At 52.6% G+C, this 20,534-nt stretch overlaps 1 protein-coding gene across 1 annotated transcript in view; it reads right to left on the bottom strand.

Annotated features, from left to right (window-relative positions):
* Positions 1-14,350: 14,350 nt before the first annotated feature.
* The window catches only part of NALF2 (NALCN channel auxiliary factor 2), a 33,362-nt gene continuing 27,178 nt past the window's right edge, over positions 14,351-20,534 (bottom strand). The window contains 2 exon segments of the mRNA XM_043974353.1: positions 14,351-16,717; positions 17,090-17,261. Coding sequence (XP_043830288.1) covers positions 16,353-16,717; positions 17,090-17,261 — 537 coding nt within the window. The 3' untranslated portion in view covers positions 14,351-16,352.

The raw sequence follows: 20,534 nt of genomic DNA, 5'->3' as shown, positions 1-20,534 counted from the left end.
AAGATTAGTGAGAGAGTGGGGATGATAGAAGGAAAAATCTGTTGAAGAAGAAAGGATGGAATGGGGTCACTTTTACGTGTTAGAGGTGTTTTCTTTGGAAAGAAGGGCCTTCATGTGAGAAAGGGGTGAATGAGGAGATAGTGAATGATGTGAAATGAAGAGGAGAGGAAAAGAGGGAGCTTTGGCAAATGGTATCAAATTTTCAGTGAAATATGAATCTAAGTTCTCAGCCAAGAGGGTGGAGGTGATGATGGTCATAGGAGGCTTAAAGAGAGATGAAAATGTTTGGAATGGCCCCAGTGATGAATGAGATAATGAATAGATTGCCTTGTTGCAGTGAGGACCCAGTTGAGATTATGTAACATAAATTGGTTGCAGGCCCAGTCAGCAAAGTTTTGTGATTTTCCTCTAGGTCCATTTTGCAGCACATGAAACAGAGTGAAAGCAGTGGATGGTGAAAATAATCCAAGGTTAGGTCTTAGCAAGGCACGACCACAATAGGATGAAGGGGTAAGGAACTCAAGAGTAAATGATAAATGGATAAAGCACCGGCCCTGGATTCAAGAGGACCTGAGTTCAAATCCGACCTCAGACACTTATACTTACTAGCTGTGTGACTCTGGACAAATCACTTAACCCTCACTGCCCCACAAAAAAGAGTATAGAGTTGAACTGGTTCTCCAAGGGATTGAGACAGAGGAAGAGTGGAGAAGAAAGGAAGGAAGGGAGAGAGAGAGGGAAGAAAAGAGGGAAGGAGGGAGGGAAGGAGGGAAGGAAGGATTTATTAAGTGCTTACCATGTGCAAGGTACTGTACTAAGCACCAGAAATACAAATACAAGCCAAGAGAAAAACTGTTCCTGCCCTTGAGAAGCTTATATTCTAATGGGGGAAGATATCATACAAGAGAACTCAAAAGCAAGTCGTGTGTGTGTGTGTGTGTGTGTGTGTGTGTGTGTGTGTGTGTGTGTGTGTGTGTGTGTGTGAAGATATCAGGAAGTCAACAACAGGACCAGGAGGGAAATTAAGTCTGGCCCGGCTCCAAGAGGAACTCACCAATGGGAGAAGAGGGGAGGCCTTACAGTGGGATTTTCCATGTTGAAAAGGCAGGTGATGAGCCTGTCCAAGGACCTCCCTCAAGGCCCATCCTCATCACATTTGAGGGCCATAAGGCCAACTTTGCTATAGCAGGTGGAGGTATGACTGGAAATGTCTGCTCAGGATGCAGAAGGTATCAATCCAAGGTGGGGGCCTCTTGAAGAAGTCCTGGGCAGGTTGGCCTCTGGAAATTGGAGAAGGTCCAAAGTGAAAATGGAGGCCAGGAGGAGGGTGAAGGTGTGAATAAAAGAAAAGGAAGGAAAGGGAAGGGTGAGCAGGAGGATGCAGTGAAAGACAGGAAGGGGAGAGGAGGAAAAGAGGGTGAATGAGGACATGACTTTGTGTGTGTGTGTGTGTGTGTGTGTGTGTGTCTGTGTCTGTGTCTGTGTTTGTGTGTATGAGTGTGAGTGAGAGAGAGTCAGAGACAGAGACAGACATAGAGGGCAGGGAAGAGGAGAGGAGACAGAGAAAAGAGAGTGCATGAATAGGACCATGGATTTAGGGCTGGAGGGGGTGGGCAGAACCACAGGGGAAAAGGTCTCCCATCCCCCCCCTAGACTTCCCTTTTCCTACCTGCTGCAAATGTTTGCTTATTGACTACCCTGCCATTCCCCCTGGCCGGTCCCTCCTTTCCCTCCCCTTTATTTTCCCTCTCCAGGCCTGGATTTAGGCACCTAGATCTTCTCTCCACTTCTGTCTCCTCTTAGTTGCCTAAGAGTCCCCTCCCTCCCTGTGCCCTCCCATGCAGATGGGGCCTCTACCTCACTGGCCCTCCTCCCTTCTCTGCTCTCCTAGCTCATCTTCCTAGCTCTCAGCTCCAGAACTGCTTCCCCCACCCCACTGGACTCTCTAGGAGCCCATCCTAGAGAGCCCTCCCCCTGCCCCCAGGCCTGGCCTGCCCACCACAAGAGGCCCCAGGAGGCTTGTGCTTCCACGCCTGCTTGGCGGCCTGGGCTTCCCCTCCCTCACAGGCCCCAGGCCCCAGTCTAGGCGCCCCCCTTCTGGGCCTCTCCTCCTGCAGCTGTTGTGCTCGGAATAAGCAGAGCAAGAAAATTACCAGATGGATTAAAGGAAAGCTGGAGTTGGATGAGCGCAGCTTTCCCTGGGCAGGATTTCAGTTTCGTTTTCTCCTCTAGGGCTGGAGTCCTTGCCCAGAGCTGCTGTTGCCCACCCCCAAGGGTCAAATGCCCTTTCCTTCCCAGCCTGGCCTTGAGCTTTCCACTGGGCGTCCCTGTCTGTGGCACTGCCTTTCTGGCCAGTAGAAGGAACCCAGGAAAGTCAGAGGGCACAGAAGAAGCAGCCAAATGGGGCAAGGAGCCCGTGGCTTGGCTTGACTTGGCTTGGCCTGGCAAGAGTGAGCCATTCAGGCAAGGCAGCCCAAGCCCATAGCTGGGAGCTGGGAGTCGGGAGTTGGGATTTGGGATCTGGCATCTAAGAGCCTTGAGCCAAGCCCAGCTTCCAGCCTCCCCCTGCTGTAGCCTCCAGCCTCCCCCTGGCTGTAGCAGTCTTTCAAACAAACATATAAAGTTTCCTAGTTGCTTGGGAAGGGCCTCAGCTGCAATGCCCCTTCCCTAGAGCTCTGCTTAGGGCTTGGGTCCTACCTTGCCTGGGGAGGGGGAGGGCATCCTCAAGGCCCAGCTTCAGTCTGCTTCCAAGAGGAGTCTTCATCCTTTGCCTTCTTCCTTCCCTCACTGCTGCCCTTCTCCTGGGCCTCTTGGCTCCCAGATCTCCAGCTGCTTCTCTTATCCCATGTTCCCTGAGAATATGGGTTTGTCTGCTCCATCCGCTGCTTTCCAGCCTTTGCCCTTTTCTAAGATCCTTCCCCAGCTTGCATCTCTTCTGTTCACAGGCCCCCTATTTCCTCCCCTCCCTCAAAGAAAAGCCATGTTTTGCACTGCATTGGACAGGCCCAGCCTGGGTCCCAATTGCCCTGGCTCAGACTCTTGAAGCTTAGAGGATTGGGCCTGGCTAACAAGAAAGGTCCTTTGAGGTCACCTCTCCTCATTTTCCCCTGAAGCCTGGAGAGGGGAGCTGACTTGCCCAAGGTCACGTAAGGAGGAACTGGAAGAGCCAGAGGTAGACCTGGGGCCTCTGTTTCTATCCACTATACCAGGGGCTCTTGGCCTCCAAGGGATCCCGGGACAGATTTCAGAAGATCCAGGAACATAGATGTACAAAAATGCCACCTTTATTTTCACTAACCTCTTGGCAAAATTGAATGCTTCCTTCAATTATGAATTTTTAAAAGCATAAATCTTGTTCAGAGGAAGGATCCACACTTGCCTTGGGCAGGGATCCAGGACATCCAAAAGGCCAAGACCCTGGGCAAAAAAAGAGTGTCCTCTTCAAAAATGGCAGAAATCCCCTGGAGACAGCACCAGTTGCCGGGGGCAGAGGGATCTAGGTAGGTGCTAGTAGGAGGAAGCTAAGGGCTCTGCTAAGGCTTTGCTCACCACCAGGCTGACTGGGCCAGGTAAGGGCATAGGGCCAGGGCCAGGGGGGCCAGGGGTACTGGGCTTGGAACGTGCCTCCACCACTTCGGGCTGTTACTGGGGGAGTTAGTTACCTAACCCTTTGAGTCTGGCTTGGTTCCTCTGGAGAAACAGGGATGTTAATACCTGTTGTGTGGAGAGCCCTTTGGAACTCTGAAAACACTAAAGACACACAAGCTTGGATACTTTGGGGAATGAGGAGCTGCAAGGAGCATTAAAGTGCTCTGATATCTCTCAGCCTGGCTGGAGAATGTGAAGAATACTCACACTTGGGACGGCCCAGTCCAGTGAGTCCCAAAAGTCTGAATCCAACGAAAAAGGGCAAAAGCAAGAGGAAAACAGAGAAGGAGCCTGGGCAAGAGAGAATGGGAAAGGAGGTGGTGGGCTAAGCCTCAATCCTGACGGAGCCTGTCTGTCTCTGCACTCCCCTTGCTGCCACACATCCAGGCAGAGCCACACAGCATCAGGCCCTGAGGCACCATGGCACTCCTGGCTGGAGCTGGGGTAGAGGTGGGGGTGGGAGGGTTAGGAGAAGCAGAATAAAAGGAAGATAAAGCCCTCAGCACCAGCTCCAACAACCGAGCCAGGAATGGGTGGATCCTTCCATCAATGGGGGATTGCCAACAGCCCTTTCACAGCACACAAGCTCAAGCAGCCAGCAGAGTATGCTCGATTGGGAGACAATTCAAGACTTCAGATCAAAAGACAAAAGCAAGAGAGGGGCTGCTTCAGTCCCTCGAGCTGATGCCCTTCCTTACAGAAGGCGTTCAGGTCAATGCCACAAACATTTAGCATGTGTTCACCATGAAGAGAGTTGTGCTCCATACTGGGAAGAGACAGACTGAGAGAAGACACTGCCCATACTCTCATGGGACTTACACAAACACAAACCTCAATTAAGCCTTCAAGCTCCAAGTGTCACATCCTATGAATAGCAATACTCTGGAATGTGTCTCCCAAGCCCTGCTCCCTCCCTCCACCCCCTTCAGTTCTCTAGAATTGTGCTGGATACTTCTCCCCCTCTGGGTTCTAGGAGCCCCTCTGAGGGGGGGGGGGATGTCTTTCTTTAGGCTATTGACTCAAGACTCAATTCCAATGTGTTCTCCACCCTCTGGTAGCCACTAGTGCTTAAGGACCCAGTTCTATTTAACTACTGAACATCAATTAGCTTTAACAAGGGGACATTTACTGAAAAGGTCCAGTGAGCCCAGAAGTGCACGCATTCCTCCCCACACCTGCTGATCCGCTAGCCCTCCCCCAAGCTGTCTCTTGGTTGCCTTTGATCTCTGCTGAGTCAAAGAGGCTGCTAGGGACTTTGCTTCTCACCATCTGGCTTCTGCCAAATCTCTGGCTCCCAGACCTTTGAGGGTTTGCCATTTTGACCTTTCGAGGCTCACAAGGGTGTAGCCATCTCCAAGACTCCTTCACCTAAAAGCAGAGACAGCAGCAAGAGCAGGGCCAGGTGTTACTGGGCCACAGGGCCCTGAGGGGGTGGGGGAGGAGATAAAGGCCTCTCTCTCTCTCTCTCTCTCTCTCTCTCTCTCTCTCTCTCTCTCTCTCTCTCTCTCTCTCTCTCTCTCTCTCTCTCTCTCCCTCCCTCTCTCCCTCTCTCTCCCTCCCTCTCTCCCTCTCCCGTTCCCCCCTCTTCCCTCCTCCCCCTTTTCCCTCTCTCCCTCTCCCTCTCCCTCTCCACCCCCACTCTCCTCCTCTCCCTCCCTCTCTCCCTCCCCCTCTCTCTCCCTTTCCCTCTCTCCCTCCCTCTCCCTCTCTCTCCCTTTCCCTCTCTCCCTCCCTCTCTCCCCCACCCTCTCTCCCTCTCCTTCTCTCTCTCTTCCAAGGGCTTAGTTCTTGCCTCCCCCTTGAACATTGCCAGTTAAGAATGAAGACTGAACTTTCTTTGGCCACTTAGTGCTTTTGGAATGGCCCGGATCTACTTTGGCCTCTGTTTCCAATGGCCAGGCCATCTCTCCATCTCGGAACTAGTTAAAGAGTAGCTGCTTGGGGGCAGCTAGATGGCGCAGTGGATAAAGCACCGGCCCTGGATTCAGGAGTACCTGAGTTCAAATCCGGCCTCAGACACTTGACACTAGCTGTGTGACCTTGGGCAAGTCACTTAACCCCCATTGCCCCACAAAATTAAAAAAAAATTAAAAAAAAAAAAGAGTAGCTGCTCATGTTCCTTCCATTATCCATCATCATACCCTCCATGTGGAAGCCTGCTCATCAGACAATTGGGGCCAGAAGGGACCTTTGAGCTTATCTAGTCCAACAGCTTCATTTGACAGAAGAGGAAACTGAGGCCTCAAGTCCTTGGTCTCCCCGCCTTGAATCATGCTCCTGCTGCTCCCAGGTTGTGGAGGACCTTGAATCCCAACGAGGATTTTGGAGCAGGGGTGTGACTGGAAGATGGTCCAGCTCCACAGATTGCTCCACTGACCTCTGAGCCCCTCCCCTCCCCCTGAAAGAGAAGGAAGGGCTGCAAGTGGGCATCCTGTCACAAGGCAAAGAGTAAACAGGGAAGAGAAGTGGAACAGGGAGGAGGGAGGGAGAGAACAGGGCAGTTGACATCCAACAGACCTGACTGACATCAGAAATTTGGTCCTTAAGAGCCCCCAGTAGGGCCGATGAAGAGCCAGAAGGAGAAGGAGAGGAAGTGCTGAGGCCCCTCGGTGGGGAGTCCACCGGAATGGTTGGGGAGAGAATGCCTGCCCTTGTGGACCCCACAGCTTCAGGCTTCCTGGGGAATTTTCAACCTCCCCAATTGGCTCCCAGAGCCTGGCAGTCCAGGAATACTGGGAGAATGGGAGCTGGATGGGGAATTGGGAGACAAGTAGCAAAATGGAAGTACACATGTTTCACTGGAGAGGAATGTCAGAAATGGTCCCTCTGGGAGACTGACAGAGGAGAAGTAATGCAGAATGGCAACCTCAGGGACTGGGGTTAGTAGTAATTGCTGGGCTTCTTAGAGCACTTCATTGGTGACAAAAGGCTTTATCCTGTGGGGGAGGGGAGGGGAGGGAGAGAAGGAGGGAGGGAGAGAAGGAGGGAGGGAGAGATGATCACCCCCATTTTCCAAAGGATGAATTGATTTGCCCCAAATTCTACGAGTAGTGAGGCTCTTTTGACCTCACGCCTGCAGGATTCTGTGCCCCTTTGACATTCATTTTCTGACTGGTACAGCATGAAGTCCATTTTACAGATAAGAATACCGACAGATGAGGAGGTAACATGAGCAAGGAAGAGACAAGAACTGTAGGCAGGAAGAAGTCAGGGTTATGTGGGATGGGGTCATGTCCAGGCCCCCTTGACTTGGGTACAAAACTATATTCATAAACCCCTCCCTCCATCTTCCTCCAGCCCCAGTCCTAGCTGCTACTTAGGCCAATGCCTCCCATGGACCTTTGTCTTCTGGGAGCAGGATGAAGCCCAGTGTTGTGTGGAGTTCCTCTGTTCACTCAGGAGGTAGAGACAGCTGCCTAGGAGCTCTAGGGAAGTGGGCACCTCAGAGATGTGGGGCAACACGAGGTACCCTGGGGAGACATCAGTCAGTGAGATGGAGTGGGCCCATTGTAGACTGAAGCATGAGTAACTAAGTCAACAAGTCAGCAAGGAGAGGGGCCCAAAGAGGGTGGGACTCTGGATTCTTGCCTCCTGACTCCCCTGAACGGCTGCCTCCCACATCCCTTGGCCCCCAGGCCTGGCCCCTTCCCTTGCTCTGTCTTGTCTTCCCTCCACTTTCCCTGACCTGTCCTGTCTCCCCCTTCCCCTCCCTTGTCCTCCCCCACAGACCTGGCTGCAGTCATTCACTCAGGGCTATACCAGACCTAGAAATTATTGCCCCAGGGACTCCCTAACTTGATCAAGACAGGCCAATTATCTACAATTTATGGGGCTCAATTGGAGCAAGTTCAGAAAAGAGAAATGTGCACAATTAAGGGACGGGAGGGCTCGGCTTCTGGGGAAAGATGAAAGACAGGTAGGTCTTCAGTGGCAGTGAGGGGCAGATCCAGGGCCAGGGCCAAGGAAGGCTGGAACCAGCTCAGAATTGGGAGAGCCAAGCACTCCCTTGTCAGCATACTCAGAACCCCCTCAGAAACCAGGGCTGCAGTGATTATGTTCTTGATTGCTTAGACTTCATAAAGTGACAGAAAATGAGAAGAGGGTAGGCTACTGTGTGTATGTTTTCCTACCACCACCACCCTTCCCTTTCTAAGCTGATTGTTAAACATTTACCAGCACACAGCTGGAGAGAGGGAGAAAGTCTTCCGCCTAGGGAGCAGTGTGAGGGTGGGGAACGATGGATGGACAGAAAGGAGGGAAGGAGGGAGGAGGGAAAGAAGGAAGGAAGGAAAGAAGGAAGGAAGGAAGGAAGGAAGGAAGGAAGGAAGGAAGGAAGGAAGGAAGGAAGGAAGGAAGGAAGGAAGGAAGGAAGGAAGGAAGGGAGGGAGGGAGGGAGAGAGGAAGGAAGGGAGGAAGGGAGGAAGGAAGGAAGGGAAGGAGGGAGGAAGGAAGGGAGGGAGGGAGGGAGGGAGGGAGGGAGGAAGGAAGGAAGGGAGGGAGGGAGAGAGGAAGGGAGGGAGGGAGGAAGGAAGGAAGGGAGGGAGGAATGGAAGGAGAGGAAAAGGAAGGAATTAGCTAGCTTATAACAAGGGTCTGAACCCAAGGAGGGCAGGCAGGACTCTTCAAATGCAGGCCCAACCAACCCCCCAGCCCCACCCCTTAGCTAGCCTCAGCAATCCCTACCCTGGGATCTACTCAGCCCTTGGAGGCAGGGCTGGAAATGTCTGGAAGAACTGGGAAATACAGAATGGCTCCAAAGTTCTTTTATCTGGAAAGAGAACTCAAAAACTTGGCACTCCAGAAAGCTGGGCCCTTGCAGGGTTGGCTGCATGGCTAGAGAGAAGTGAGTTAGAGATGGAGGCGACTGGGTGGGGGATGGGACGAGGGCACTGTGGTCTGGCCCTGCAGCCCTCCTGGGTGGAAGACACCCCGGAGAAGCAGGGGCACTGGGAAAGCTGAGGACCCTGCCTTGGACAGAGCGACCTCCTCCAAGATGGCGAGCACATGATTGTTATGGTTAGAGGGGAAGAGACCTTGGACCACACCCTGTCTGAGTGGGGAGGGGGCCCTCAGAACATAGATGCCAGATTAGCAGAGGCAGAAAGAGCCTTTTGCATTAGGTAGTAATAGGAAAATAGATCTTGAAGGGGAAGGGAAATCAGAAGTCACTTGCGTCTAGGGGACGAAACTGAGGCCCAGAGAGGGTAAAGAAGGAACACAAGTGCGCCACCTCGCCCCAGGGAATTCATCAGGCTGGCCTAGCCGTCTAGATTGAATGATTCAGTCAATCAAACTCAGCCAGGTGGGAATAAGTCCTTAGTCAATCGGAAAGGTTCTCTGAGGCTTTATAGGAGTGCAGATGATGCTATTCACTACTTGAGAACTGTCTTGTGACTGGGTGAAGAAAAATCAGTCATAGCCTGTGGAGGTTCGGGATAAATAGAGCAGAGGAGAAGCACACTCTCCCTTGGCACACTCAGGGTTTGTGGTGAGAGTGGGCAACAGACTAGACAGTGCATGTGGTCAAAGAGCAAACTCCCAGGTCCTGGATCCTGGACAACTGCTTCTCCCTTTGGGGGGAAGCCCCCCTTAGGAGCAGCTGGAGGGGGCAGTGCCTTCCTGAAGCTCCTTTCCCATGGGGTGCCCAGTTTGTCCTCAGCATACATGGGGTCTCTCGGCATGTCCCTGATGCAGATGCTTCTACCATCAGCCACCATTGCTGGAGGGGACACTGCTATCTAGCACTTCGCATGTTCCTAAGTGTTCGAGATGGCTGCCTGATTAAAATGTAGGTAGGAGCTTTGGCGGGGAGGGGGCTTCCTCTTCTTCCCCCACCCCAGTTCCCTTTCTGAAGCACTTTACCCCTGGATTCACTACTTCACCACATAATTCATGGGTGTTGGAATGATCCAAATCCCAGACTGGCTTGCTATTTCTCAAAAAAAAATCACAAGATATTTCTTGGGTAGTGTCATTTGTTTTTATCCAATGACCCAAAGCCCTTATCATCCTTTCAAATTAATTAAGGTCATTCAAACATAGTTGACTTTTGGTGTACTGACTGATTCAATGAGCTCTCTGGCCCTTCTGTGGTCACTGGAATAGGGGTAGCCCATCACCCTAACACAGAGAAGAGCAGGTTACAGTTAACGGCAGAGAGCTAAGACTAGAACCCAGCTCTACCCCATCTTCTGATAATACTGGGCACTTCTCTGTCACTTGACGCACAGGGTGACAAAACCACCAGTCCACGGGGACTGCTTTATAGTTGTATACAGAGGAGGGAACCAGTGTGCTGCTGTGGAAAGAGTTTTGGATACGGAGTCAATTCAATTCAATGGAATGCGCATCTATTCCGTGCGTGTAAAGCCATACAGTGAGAGATTTGATGTAGGCTGCCCTAGCTCTCAAGGAGTTTGCAATCAAACTGGTAGAAAATGGGTATGCAGAGAACAGTGACAGCAAAGAGAATGACATGAGAGATAATGGTGTTGGTGGGGGGGCTCTGTTCTCTCTAATCCCCTTCCAGAGATGACAAGGTATGCGCTTGCTCCAGGGATCTGAAGGGCAATGTCCACGGAGGACACGCTGGTCATTGGGTTTCAGACATGGGGGCTGCCTCCTTTGGATGGACTGGCTGAGGCTGAGGAGGGTGGGCTCTTATGTGAGGATCATCTGTGAAAGGGCTTACCCTCTCCCTGTTGTCTTTTCCCACACTCTCTCCCCCTTGGACTTCCAGACTGGAGTAGCTTAGAGAATAACTGGAGGGAAGGGTAACTTTCTCCTTTCCCCTCCCCCAACAAGGGGCAGGAAATGACAAGATGTAGGAGAAGCTGCCGGCTTCCTTCTCCCGCCTTCCTGTCTCTTTTTGTGAGCACAGACCAGAAATGAGCAACGCCCCAAGTGGATATTTCTAACTCTGGCTCTGGGGATTCGGTTGTGGGCAATCCTAGCGTGAGATTTTCCACATGCAAGAATTCTTACGTGTGGAAGTCAAGCACTGGCATCCGGGAGGGAAAGGCTGTCCTTACCAACTCACTTCCCAGAAGATTCAAGCCAAGCTCTGGGCCAACCAGGAGATCTGAGTCTTGCTAACTCTCCTCCACGATACTGCTGGGAGATGCTTTGACAATGCAGGCCTCGGGGGAATACAATGAACACCTCATGTTTTCATGTTTGTTCTCAGAGCAGGTAAAAGAAAGTCTATCCAATCCCTGATACCCACACGGTTCAATGGCTGTGTGCACAAGGACACTATTACCTGTCTGGGCAAACCTAGATCTTAAAGGAATTTGGCTCTGGGAAGATATGGGCAAGGAGTCCAAAAGAGAAGCTGAGCCATTGGGTGCCAGTGAGCCCAGAGTCCTTGGGTGGGAGATGGACAAGGGTGCAGATGAAAGACGGGCCAAAGTTCTATGATCCATAGGGGGTGGGGGGTAGAGATGCTGCTTTCACCCATCTCACTTCTGAGTTCCAGTCCTGAATCACTTCTCAGGTCTGTTTGCATAGCCCTAAGTTCTTTCCTGACCTTCAGCCTGGCATCTCCAACTGCTTAGCAGCCATCTTGAATTGCATGTCTCATCAACATCTTAAGCTCAAAGCATTCAAAATTGAACTCGGGCTCTTTGCCTCCAAACATTCCCTTCTTCCTAATTTCCTTATTAGTGCCAAGGGCCCTACCAGTGGCTTGCAACCTCGGGTCATCCTGGATTCCTCATTCTCTCTCACCTCCCATTCCCATAGTCAATCATTGGTCAAGAGTTGTCATTTCAACCTTGGTAACATCTCAGTATATGGCTCTTCTCTCCTGTGAGCCTGCCCCAGCCTGGTGCAGGGCCTCATCACCTCGAGCCTGGACTAGTGCCATAGCTGCTGCAAGCCACATCCACAGTCATCCTCCAGCTAGCAATCCACTCCAGAGGCTCTATTGCCCCCAGCATCCAAGAGAAAACCTCTGGCTTTTCAAGCTGGCTTGCTTTCATTTTTGTATTCTCAGTACCTAGCAGAAAGCCCAGATCATAGCAAGAGAAATCTTCCTTGACTATATGGGAGAATGGATGCCTGAGTTGGTGAGTAGTGGTGAGAGAGGAAAGAAGAAACTTCAAGACACATCCTAGATATAGCCGACATTAAGAGCAAAGGCATAGCAATGGGAAGGGAAGAGGGGATAACAAGAGGGGTGGAAAACAGTTCAGTTTTGCAGCAATGTAGCAGCCACCCAAAGGACTGGAACAAGATGCATTGGAGCCAGATCACAAAGGCCCACACATCTGCACCTGAACATCCATTTCACAGGAATGTTGGAACCTGGAACCTCCCTGGGCTTCAGCAGGCCAGCTCTCACCTTCTCTTGCTTGTTTTCCCACAGAACTTTCTGGAAATCTCTCCAGTCACACCGGTAACTTTCCCCCTAGAATGTAAGCTCCCTGAGAGTAAGGACTATCTCTCATGCTTTTGGGGGATAATCTCAGTGCTTAGCACAGTGCCCGGTGAGGCTCATGGGGTCACAGACTCAGAGCTGAAAGGGACTCAAACGTTTGAGGATCCTAGAGATCTTCAGGAGACCTTAAATATCACCCAGTCCAGTCTCCTCAGTTCACAGATGAGGAAAATGAAGCTCAGAAAGAATTGGTGATTTGTGAAATAAAGATCACGCAGAAAGTAACTAGGAGTTTCAAGTGAGCAGAGTAACATGATCATAGTAATGCAATAATCAATCAAGAAACATTATCATGTGAGCTAGGCACTATGCTAAGTCCTAGAAGCACTGTGCAGTGGAGAGAAGAGGACACTGGTGGTAGAGACAGCAGCTAGGGCCCTTTTCCAGTAATCGAGGCAGAAAGAACTAGGGGAGTAGCAGTGAGGATGGAGAGAAGGGACTTGAACCAAGGGCTCTCAGATCAAGCAGAATTGGCAGGATCGATAAGGGGCTGCCTGTAGGGGGCGAGGGAGAGAGAAGAGCCCCAGACGCTACTGAGGTTATGAGCCCTGGTGTCTGGAAGTTAGGGGGATGAGCAGGCTTGGGAGGAGAGGATGAGTTTACTTTGGGAGCTGTTGAGTTTGAGGTATCCAAGGGATACCCAGGTAGAGCTATCTAGAAGAGGATATTTGGGAATTCAGGCCAGGGACTCTGGGGGGAAAGTTGGGAAGTGGGGATTGGAAATATACATATTTGTGATCATTGAAGCCCCAGTGACAGTGTAGCCCAAGAAGAGAGCATAAAAAATGGGCGTTAGGGATCATTCACATTGAGAAAGTGGGAGAAAGATGGGGATCTAGTCAAAGGGACAGAGAAGGAGTAGTCAGATAGTTAAGAGAAAAGCCAGGGGTAAAAGGAAGAAAGGGAAAGTTAGCATAGAGTTTGTCATGTTCAAAGTCACCTGACAAAGACACCTAATAAACCTGGCTTTGCATATACTTGGGGCAGCTAGGTGGCGCTGCAGCAGATAGGCTCATCTCCCTGAATTCAAATCCAACCTCAGAAACTTACTAGCTGTGTGACCCTGGGCAAATCACTTCACCTTGTCTGCCTCAGTTTCCTCACCTGTAAAATGAGCTGGTGAAGGAAATGGCAAACCACTCCAGTATCTCTGCCAAGAAAACCCCAAATGGGATCGCAAAGAGTTGTACGTGACTGAAAATGACTGGCATATTTCATTAGTTGGCATATTTCTTATATGCCCACCTATAGGCATTGGTACATGGAGCCCAAGAAAGCAAATTCAAAAAGCAGGCAGGCAACTGGCCTGGCAACCTTTTCTTGAGGGGGGTTTCCTTTGGATTTTCTTCAAGTCTTATGAGTGAGGGCTAAGTCAACTGTTTAGTGAGAGCTTCCCTGAGTGCTTGTCATCATTCAGAGAGAAGGGGGAGCTCTAATCTGCCCCTGCAGTGCTTCCCACTCCCTCCTTCTTGGGTAGCTCACCCCGATCCAGCAGCTGAACTCCAGAGGGGCTATCTCCAGAACCTCACTGGGTCCCCAGGCAGGAAATGTAGCTTCTCTGCCCCTTCTGTCCCTGGCCCCAGCCAACCTGCCAGCCTTTCAGCCTAGGACAATTGGATCTCCAGTTGTAATGTGAGAAGCATCAGTACCAGCTGGAGGTCCTAGGCTCAGGCGGGGTGGTAGCCCAGAGAAGCCCCAAGACTGGGGTTCTTTGAGATCCATCAAGGAACAGGGAAGAGAGAAGGGAGAAATTGGGGTCCAGAGGATATCAGAGCTGCCCCCTCAAGTTACAGAGAAAGGGATGGGGTCTGCAGGTCAGCTGATACCCCATAGACCATTGAGTTTGATCCCCATTTTCCATATTGGGAATCTGAGGCTCAGAGTAGAGAAGCATCTCACGAGGACAGGTCTTCTTAGTCCAAATGCAATGCCCTGTTCAGCATTCAGCTCAAGCTCTGGTCTCCTTCCCTCCCACCCCACCCTGTGCCAGACCTACCTCCCCAGACCAGTCTTTCCTGGGGGCCCCTCCCTGAAGACTCTGTGGGCAGGAGGGAGCTCCCTCAGACATCTCAGGGGAGCTCTTCCAGAACCACCCCCCCATTGCCCAAGAAGCCCGGGCCAGCAGGGCACAGAGGAGAGCCAAAGTCAGGAGGTTATCATCAAGTCTTACCATTTTATTTTTTATGGGGTTAACAGGGAGCTGAGGAGCCTCTGTTCCCACCCCCCACCCCACCCCACCCCCCATCCCCAGCACAACAGAAACTGAAAGCAGTACACAGGTACGTACACACACACACACACATACACACACACACACGCACAGACTGAACACAGAGTCGAAATATAAGAGTGAGGAGACAAGTGAATTGGAGCGGGGCGGGCAGCGGGTGGGCAGCAGGTGGGCAGCGGGGGCTGGGAGCTCTTAGGAACTGGCTCAGAAAATGAATATCATAGGAACTAGTGCAAAAAAGTTCTCCTCATGAAGCACAGTGTAGAAAATGGCATTAGGGTGTGGCCAGCTTAGGTTAGCAGGGAAGCAGCTGGGGAAGGGACAGACAGACGGAGCTCACAAAGGAGGGGGCAGTAGAAAGAATGACATCAAGGTTGACTTTGGTGCCTCCTGGCCACCCCCAGCCCAAAATGGCCAAGGACCTAGGCTAGGCCCAGCTGGGCATCTCCTGGGCACTTGGGGTGGGGGAGGAGGTGCTATTGGTTTCCACAAGCCTGCTGCCCTGGGCCCTGCCTGCAGAGGGGAGTTTGGAGGGCCTCTCCTCTCCATCTAAATATCTTTAGAAAAGCATCTCTGAGAACTGGGCTACAGAGAGTTTGTGCCCTGGCTGGCTAGAACCCAGGGCTGAACTCTGGGATTTTGGAGCCTATTGGGCTGGGGCTGAACACCTGATAGCAGGGACAGAGTTGGGCCTTCACTCCGAGCCTGTTGCGGCCCGACTGTGCTCTATAGGCTTCCCTGACATCCCCAAGCCTCCCTGAGCCCATTAGCTGAAGCCACTTCCTGACCTGCATCACTCCCATCAGCCCCCCCCCCCACCAGTGGCTCCTAGTATCAGCTCTCAGGGGTCCTGGGCGAGAGGCCTTAACTAGCCCAGAAGCTGCTGAAATCGAACTGGCCCCTAGTCCCTCCCAGGTCATTCACTAGCCAGCCAGAGTCAGCCTCCAGGCTCCAGGGCCTTCCTGTTTCACTCACCATCCTCTGCAGTCCCCTTGAGTGCCTCTTAAATTGGCAGTTAGCACAAAGCCCTCCTGAATCTGGTCTTTGGTAGGTCAGGTGGGAGGCTCACCCAGGCCCTCCCCTCACTGAAGAAAAGCTTGTGGGGCCCCAAGTCCGACCCATTTTCTCCATGGCCCCCCAATGGAGAGGTGAGTCTGAAAGGCCTCGCTTTCTATATGTGCCCAAGTAGGAGAGAGATAGCCTGGAGGGTGGTGCCTCCCAGCCACTGGGCTTCTTCTCCCTCTGTCTCTGCTGGAAGCCAGTGCTGCTGGGTGGGGGGCAGACACTGGCCGCTGTGCAGGCAGGCCCTTGGACGGTCCAGCCTGCCAGCTACCATAGCCTGTTTGCCTTCTGTTCTCTCTTTCTCTGAGAACCACGACTCTCCTGAGCTTTGCTCAGAGGCCCCAAATCTCAGCTGTTCTTAGCGTCCCCCCAAAGCAAACAGCCACCTCCCCCAAACCCCGAGGGTGTCCAATTTCCTGTGTCTGGCCCGGCCCCCACCCGGAGCCCCATGTCTGCTACTCCTCTCCTATCTCCTCAAGCCAAGGGGCTCCCTTTCTAACCTCCCCCCACCTGCCCCAGCTAGGGCAGGCGGATGAAGCTAAGCTGGAGAAGCAGCTCCATCCCTCCTTTGGCTCCAGGCTATGGGATAAAGGTGGGCACTGCCAGCTAACTCCTAGAAGTGGGGGGGAGGGGCGCCAGGGTTTGCACAAGAAATATGGCAGGGGGAACAATTTCTCCCCTCGCCCCCCCCCAGGCCTGCAGATAATGGGGGGGGCGAGGGGAGCAGCTTGCTTGCTGGGGCCAGGTGTGCCGCCCCAGCCCCCTCTTCCCCTCTTTTTGGCTTGGATGTTGGGGAGGGCGCTGGCTGCTGCCCCCTGCTTCCTCCTCCTGGCCTGGCGGAGGCTGGCAGTGCCCGACGCCTCCATTGGCACTGCTCTTGGGATTGGGTGGGTCAAGGGGACAGTGTTTCCCCTCCCTCCCTCGGCAGGGGCGGTGGTGGCGGCTGGAGGTGTGTTGGCCCCCCCCCTCCGGTCATTCTTCTCGGGACACGCCCTCTTCTAGGGCAGGCAGCACCTCTAGGCTCAGGCCCCCCGCACTCTGGCTGTTGGAGAAAGTTGCCACGGTGTGCAGGAGTATGAGCACAAGGACGTACAGGCGGATCCTGCTGGGGCTGAGACAGGAACCCCCGGACACAGGCAGCAGCAGCGAGGAGGGTCTGTGTGCCGAGGGGGCCAGCAGGTGGTGGTGGGAGGGGGGCAGCTGCTGGTGCTGGGAGGGGTCGGGGAATGTTTGCCCCCCCCAGGAAGAGCCCTTGCTGCCCCCCAGGGAGGCACAGGGCTTCAAGTCCACCTCACAGCACTCGGCCTCCTCTGGGCCCCGCGGGCTCTCCATCACCCCTGCCAACAGACAAGCAGGCGGCTTGGGCTTGGCAGCTGAGGGGCGCTGGCCAGGCCTCGCCTGGGCAACTGCTTCCCAAAGCCTTGCCCTTCCCCCAGAAACTGAGCCCTGTCCTCTGCCCTTAGCTCTCCCTTCCTCCCCTAATCTAATGTGGGGATTGGGGCGGGGGCAGGGAAGAGGGGATGGCCACCCAGTGAGGCCCTGGGCCGAGACCCTGGTCCTACTCCCAATCCAAGGATTTCCCTGCCCTGGCCTGACTTCTTTCTTCCCCAGCCCCACCCCTTCGTCCCCTCCTCCGCCTGGCACTTGCCATGCCCTCTGCCCTCCCCTCCCCCCTCTACCTGGTGCCCTCTACCCCCCTCCCCCCTGACCTGCACAGATGAAGCCGGGGAGCCCTCCATAGATGAGCTCATCATTGTCGGGGAGCACAAAGGGGCACCTGGTCTGCACCTCCAGGCAGTATTGCTTGCATGGCACCCGGGGATGGCAGTTGTGTTGGGTCACGTTGAAGTACTCAGAGCACAGCCAGGCCTTGTAGACAGCCTGGGGAGAGAGGAGACAGGGTCACCCTCAGGGGCTGTCCCTCCCCCAGCCTGAGCCTGCCCTGCCCTGCCCGAGACACCCTGAAGCTCCCTGGAGCTGCCCATTGCCAACAGCTTAAGTAAGGGATCCAGGAAGTGTATTTCAGAACAGGGAGAGGGGAGGGACAGGGACAACTGTGCTGCGCCCTGGGTCCTTTTGTCTCTCATTCAGAAGAGAATACGCTGTGGAAGTCTAACATATTAAGGCTGAGAAGGACCCATAGAGCGAAGAACATTGGAGCTGGAAGGATAGGCTTGGTGACCTTGGGCAAGCTACTTCACCTCTCAGCCTCAGTTTCCTTATCTGTAAAATGTAGGTTGAATTAAGTGGTACCAAAGGTCCCTTCCAGCTCCAGATTCCTCAGCTGTAAGGTAAATCGCCCAAGGTCACCCAGCTAGCTAGTGGCAGAGTCGGCACCTGACAATCCTAGATGCACCATGCAACCATACCCCAGAAATGCCTCTGGGACCATTTTCCAGGAGAGCAGAAGTTCCTTGGGAGCAGCCCTTCTTTTTTGACTTGTTGTCTATGTAAACCTGGTGTCTAGCCCAGTACCTGGTACATAGTAGGCACTTTAGTACATCTTTGTTGGGTAGCGTTGAGCTGACATATGCCAAGAGTCTGGGGAGAATGCATCAGGGGAAATGTATTGGCAGGGCCACAAATGGAGAGCTTGGTATGTCACCCCAAGAACCAAGAACAACTAATATCCCAAGTCGGGTCATTGCAAACACTCTCCCAGCCAGAAGAAGCATAGCCAGGGACCCCTGGAGAGCAAAGAAGAAAAGAGGTGAGCAACAGGAAGTCAGAGAAGGGCTGGAGAGGAAGGTTCTCAGCCTTCTAGGAACCAAGGCCTCAGATCCCATGGATCCCACCTGGAGGAGCTCAATGCCACCTGAAGTCACTGAAACAGAGAAAAGGGAGAATCTTCAGGGTTCACTAAGACTAGGAAGCTCTTCTTAGCCATGCTGACTTGGCTATCACCCTCCCCACCCCATCTCCACCCCTGTCCACACTCCTGACACCCAATCAGAGAAGAGGGCCCAGGATAGAGATTTGAGATATGTCCATGTTAGCAGTTGGGATGTGCGCGCGCGCACGCGCGTGTGTGTGTGTGTGTGTGTGTGTGTGTGTGTGTGTGTGTGTGTGTGTGTGTGTGTGAGAGAGAGAGAGAGAGAGAGAGAGAGAGAAAGACAGAGACAGAGAGACAGAGAGACAGAGGCAGAGAGAGAGAGAGAGAGAGAGAGAGAGACAGAAAGAGACAGAGAGACAGAGACTTTTTTTGCTGGAAACAAAAGATGGAATAGTCAGAGAGGTAGGAGGAAAACCAGGAAAAAGAGAACGTTTCCATGCAAAGGCAGAGAGGAGAGAGCATCAGCATCTAAGGCAGCAGAGAGGTCAAGGGTGAGCACTGAGGAAAGCCCATTGGATCAGCAGTGATGAACTCACTGGGGCCTTTAGGGTTGAATGATGAGGTTGGAAGCTGAAGAATAACTGAACGGGAAGGGCAGCTAGGTGGCGCAGTGGATAAAGCACCAGCCCTAGTTTCAGGAGGACCTGAGTTCAAATGTGGCCTCAGACACTTGACACTTAACTAGCTGTGTGACCCTGGGCAAGTCACTTAACCCTCATTGCCCTGAAAAAAAAAGTGAAAGGGGAGAAAATGGGGGCCAAAAGTGGGACTGTTTTTTTTTTCCCTAGGATTCTCTGACCTACCAGGATGCTATGAACATCTACAGATTCTGAGCCAGTCAACCTGAGGCCCATGTAGGAAAATACTCCAGAAAGGACTGATAATGATGGCTGCAAATCTGAGAGATCTGCAGGCCTAGTGTTGTGTTCAGGCCTGGGCTAATAGAGCAAAGGCAGCACTCTCCACTGGTCAGCCCACTGGACCTGGAGAGACCTGCCTCTGAGCTTAGCTGTGCTGGGAGGAATAAATCACAGAGCCTTATCAGTCAGATATGTAAGGGAAACTTTTAAGAGGGTCAGACCTCCACGGGGCTCTGTGAGGATCATATGGAAAGTGCCTTGTGGTGTAGGGGATAAATAGAGAGAAGTACCTCGAATCCAGAAAGGAAGGAAATGTGCTTAATTAGCACCTACTATGTTCCAGGCCCTGTGCTAAGCAATTTTTACAAATATTATCTCACTTGATTCTCACAATAACACTGCGTGCTCTTATATCCCCAAACTGAGACAAAACAAGGTTAAATGAGTTGCCCCCCAGAGTCACACAGCTAGTAAAGTATCTGAGGTCAAATCTGAACTCAGGTCTTCCTGACTCCAGGGACAGCACTCTGTCTACTGCACCATCTAGCTGCCTTCAGGTGGAAGTACAAGATAAGTGGGGCAGGGTTAGACTGAGGAAGATCCAGGGGTCTTAGTGGCCCACAAGATGAGCCACCTTTATGATCTGGCAGCCAAGAAATCAGAAGGAATCTTAGTTTGCATGAAGAGAAGCCTGGTTTCCAGACCTAGTGTGGTTATAAACTGTGGTCAGGACACATCTGGTGTAGCGTGTTCAGTTCTAGGCAGGTGCTGCAGCTGAGAAGGGACATTGGTAAGCCAAGAGAATCAAGAGGAAAGTGACCAGGAGGCTGAAGGACCTTAAGACAATGCCATATGAGGACTCTTAGAAGCAGATGGATGAGCTTAGCTTGGAGAAGGGGAGGCAGTGCCAGGGAATGGCTGGGATCATTGGCTTCAGGTATTTCAAGGGCTGTCATGTGGAAGAGGCCTTAGATGTGCAGAACTGGGAGAAAGTGGCAGCTTCAGGCTTGGGGTCAGGCCTGACTTCCTCATAAGAGTGGCAGCTTCCTCCTCTTGTGCCCACTCATCAGTACATTATAGTGTTGGGGCTGGCTTTGATAGCCTAAGAACCTTGAAGGCCTCCACAGACATGGGCCATTATTCAAAGAGGAAGAATTCAATGGGGCGGCAGTCCTGGGAAGGCACCAACCATCTCATCCACTGTTTGTGACCTGCCCCCCCCATCAGCTATACCTTCCTACCACTTCTCTCAGGAAGGGGAGGAAACTGAAAGCAGCCCCATTCCTGGGGGGCAGGGATAGAAGGGGAAAGAGCGCCCTCCTGTGGAGTTTTGCTAAGGCGAGTGATAATCATTTTTCAGAAACCCAGGAATCTAGGCGGGGAATGATGTGATGCCCCAGGTTGGGAGCCCCCATTTCATCTCCAGCACACACAAACACCCCGCCCCCTTCAGCTGCCTAG

The sequence above is a fragment of the Dromiciops gliroides genome, chromosome X (assembly GCF_019393635.1).
Source record: "Dromiciops gliroides isolate mDroGli1 chromosome X, mDroGli1.pri, whole genome shotgun sequence".
NCBI lineage: Eukaryota > Metazoa > Chordata > Mammalia > Microbiotheria > Microbiotheriidae > Dromiciops > Dromiciops gliroides.
The sequence above is the reverse complement of the archived record's forward strand: the minus strand, read 5'-3'. Positions and strand labels throughout refer to the sequence as shown.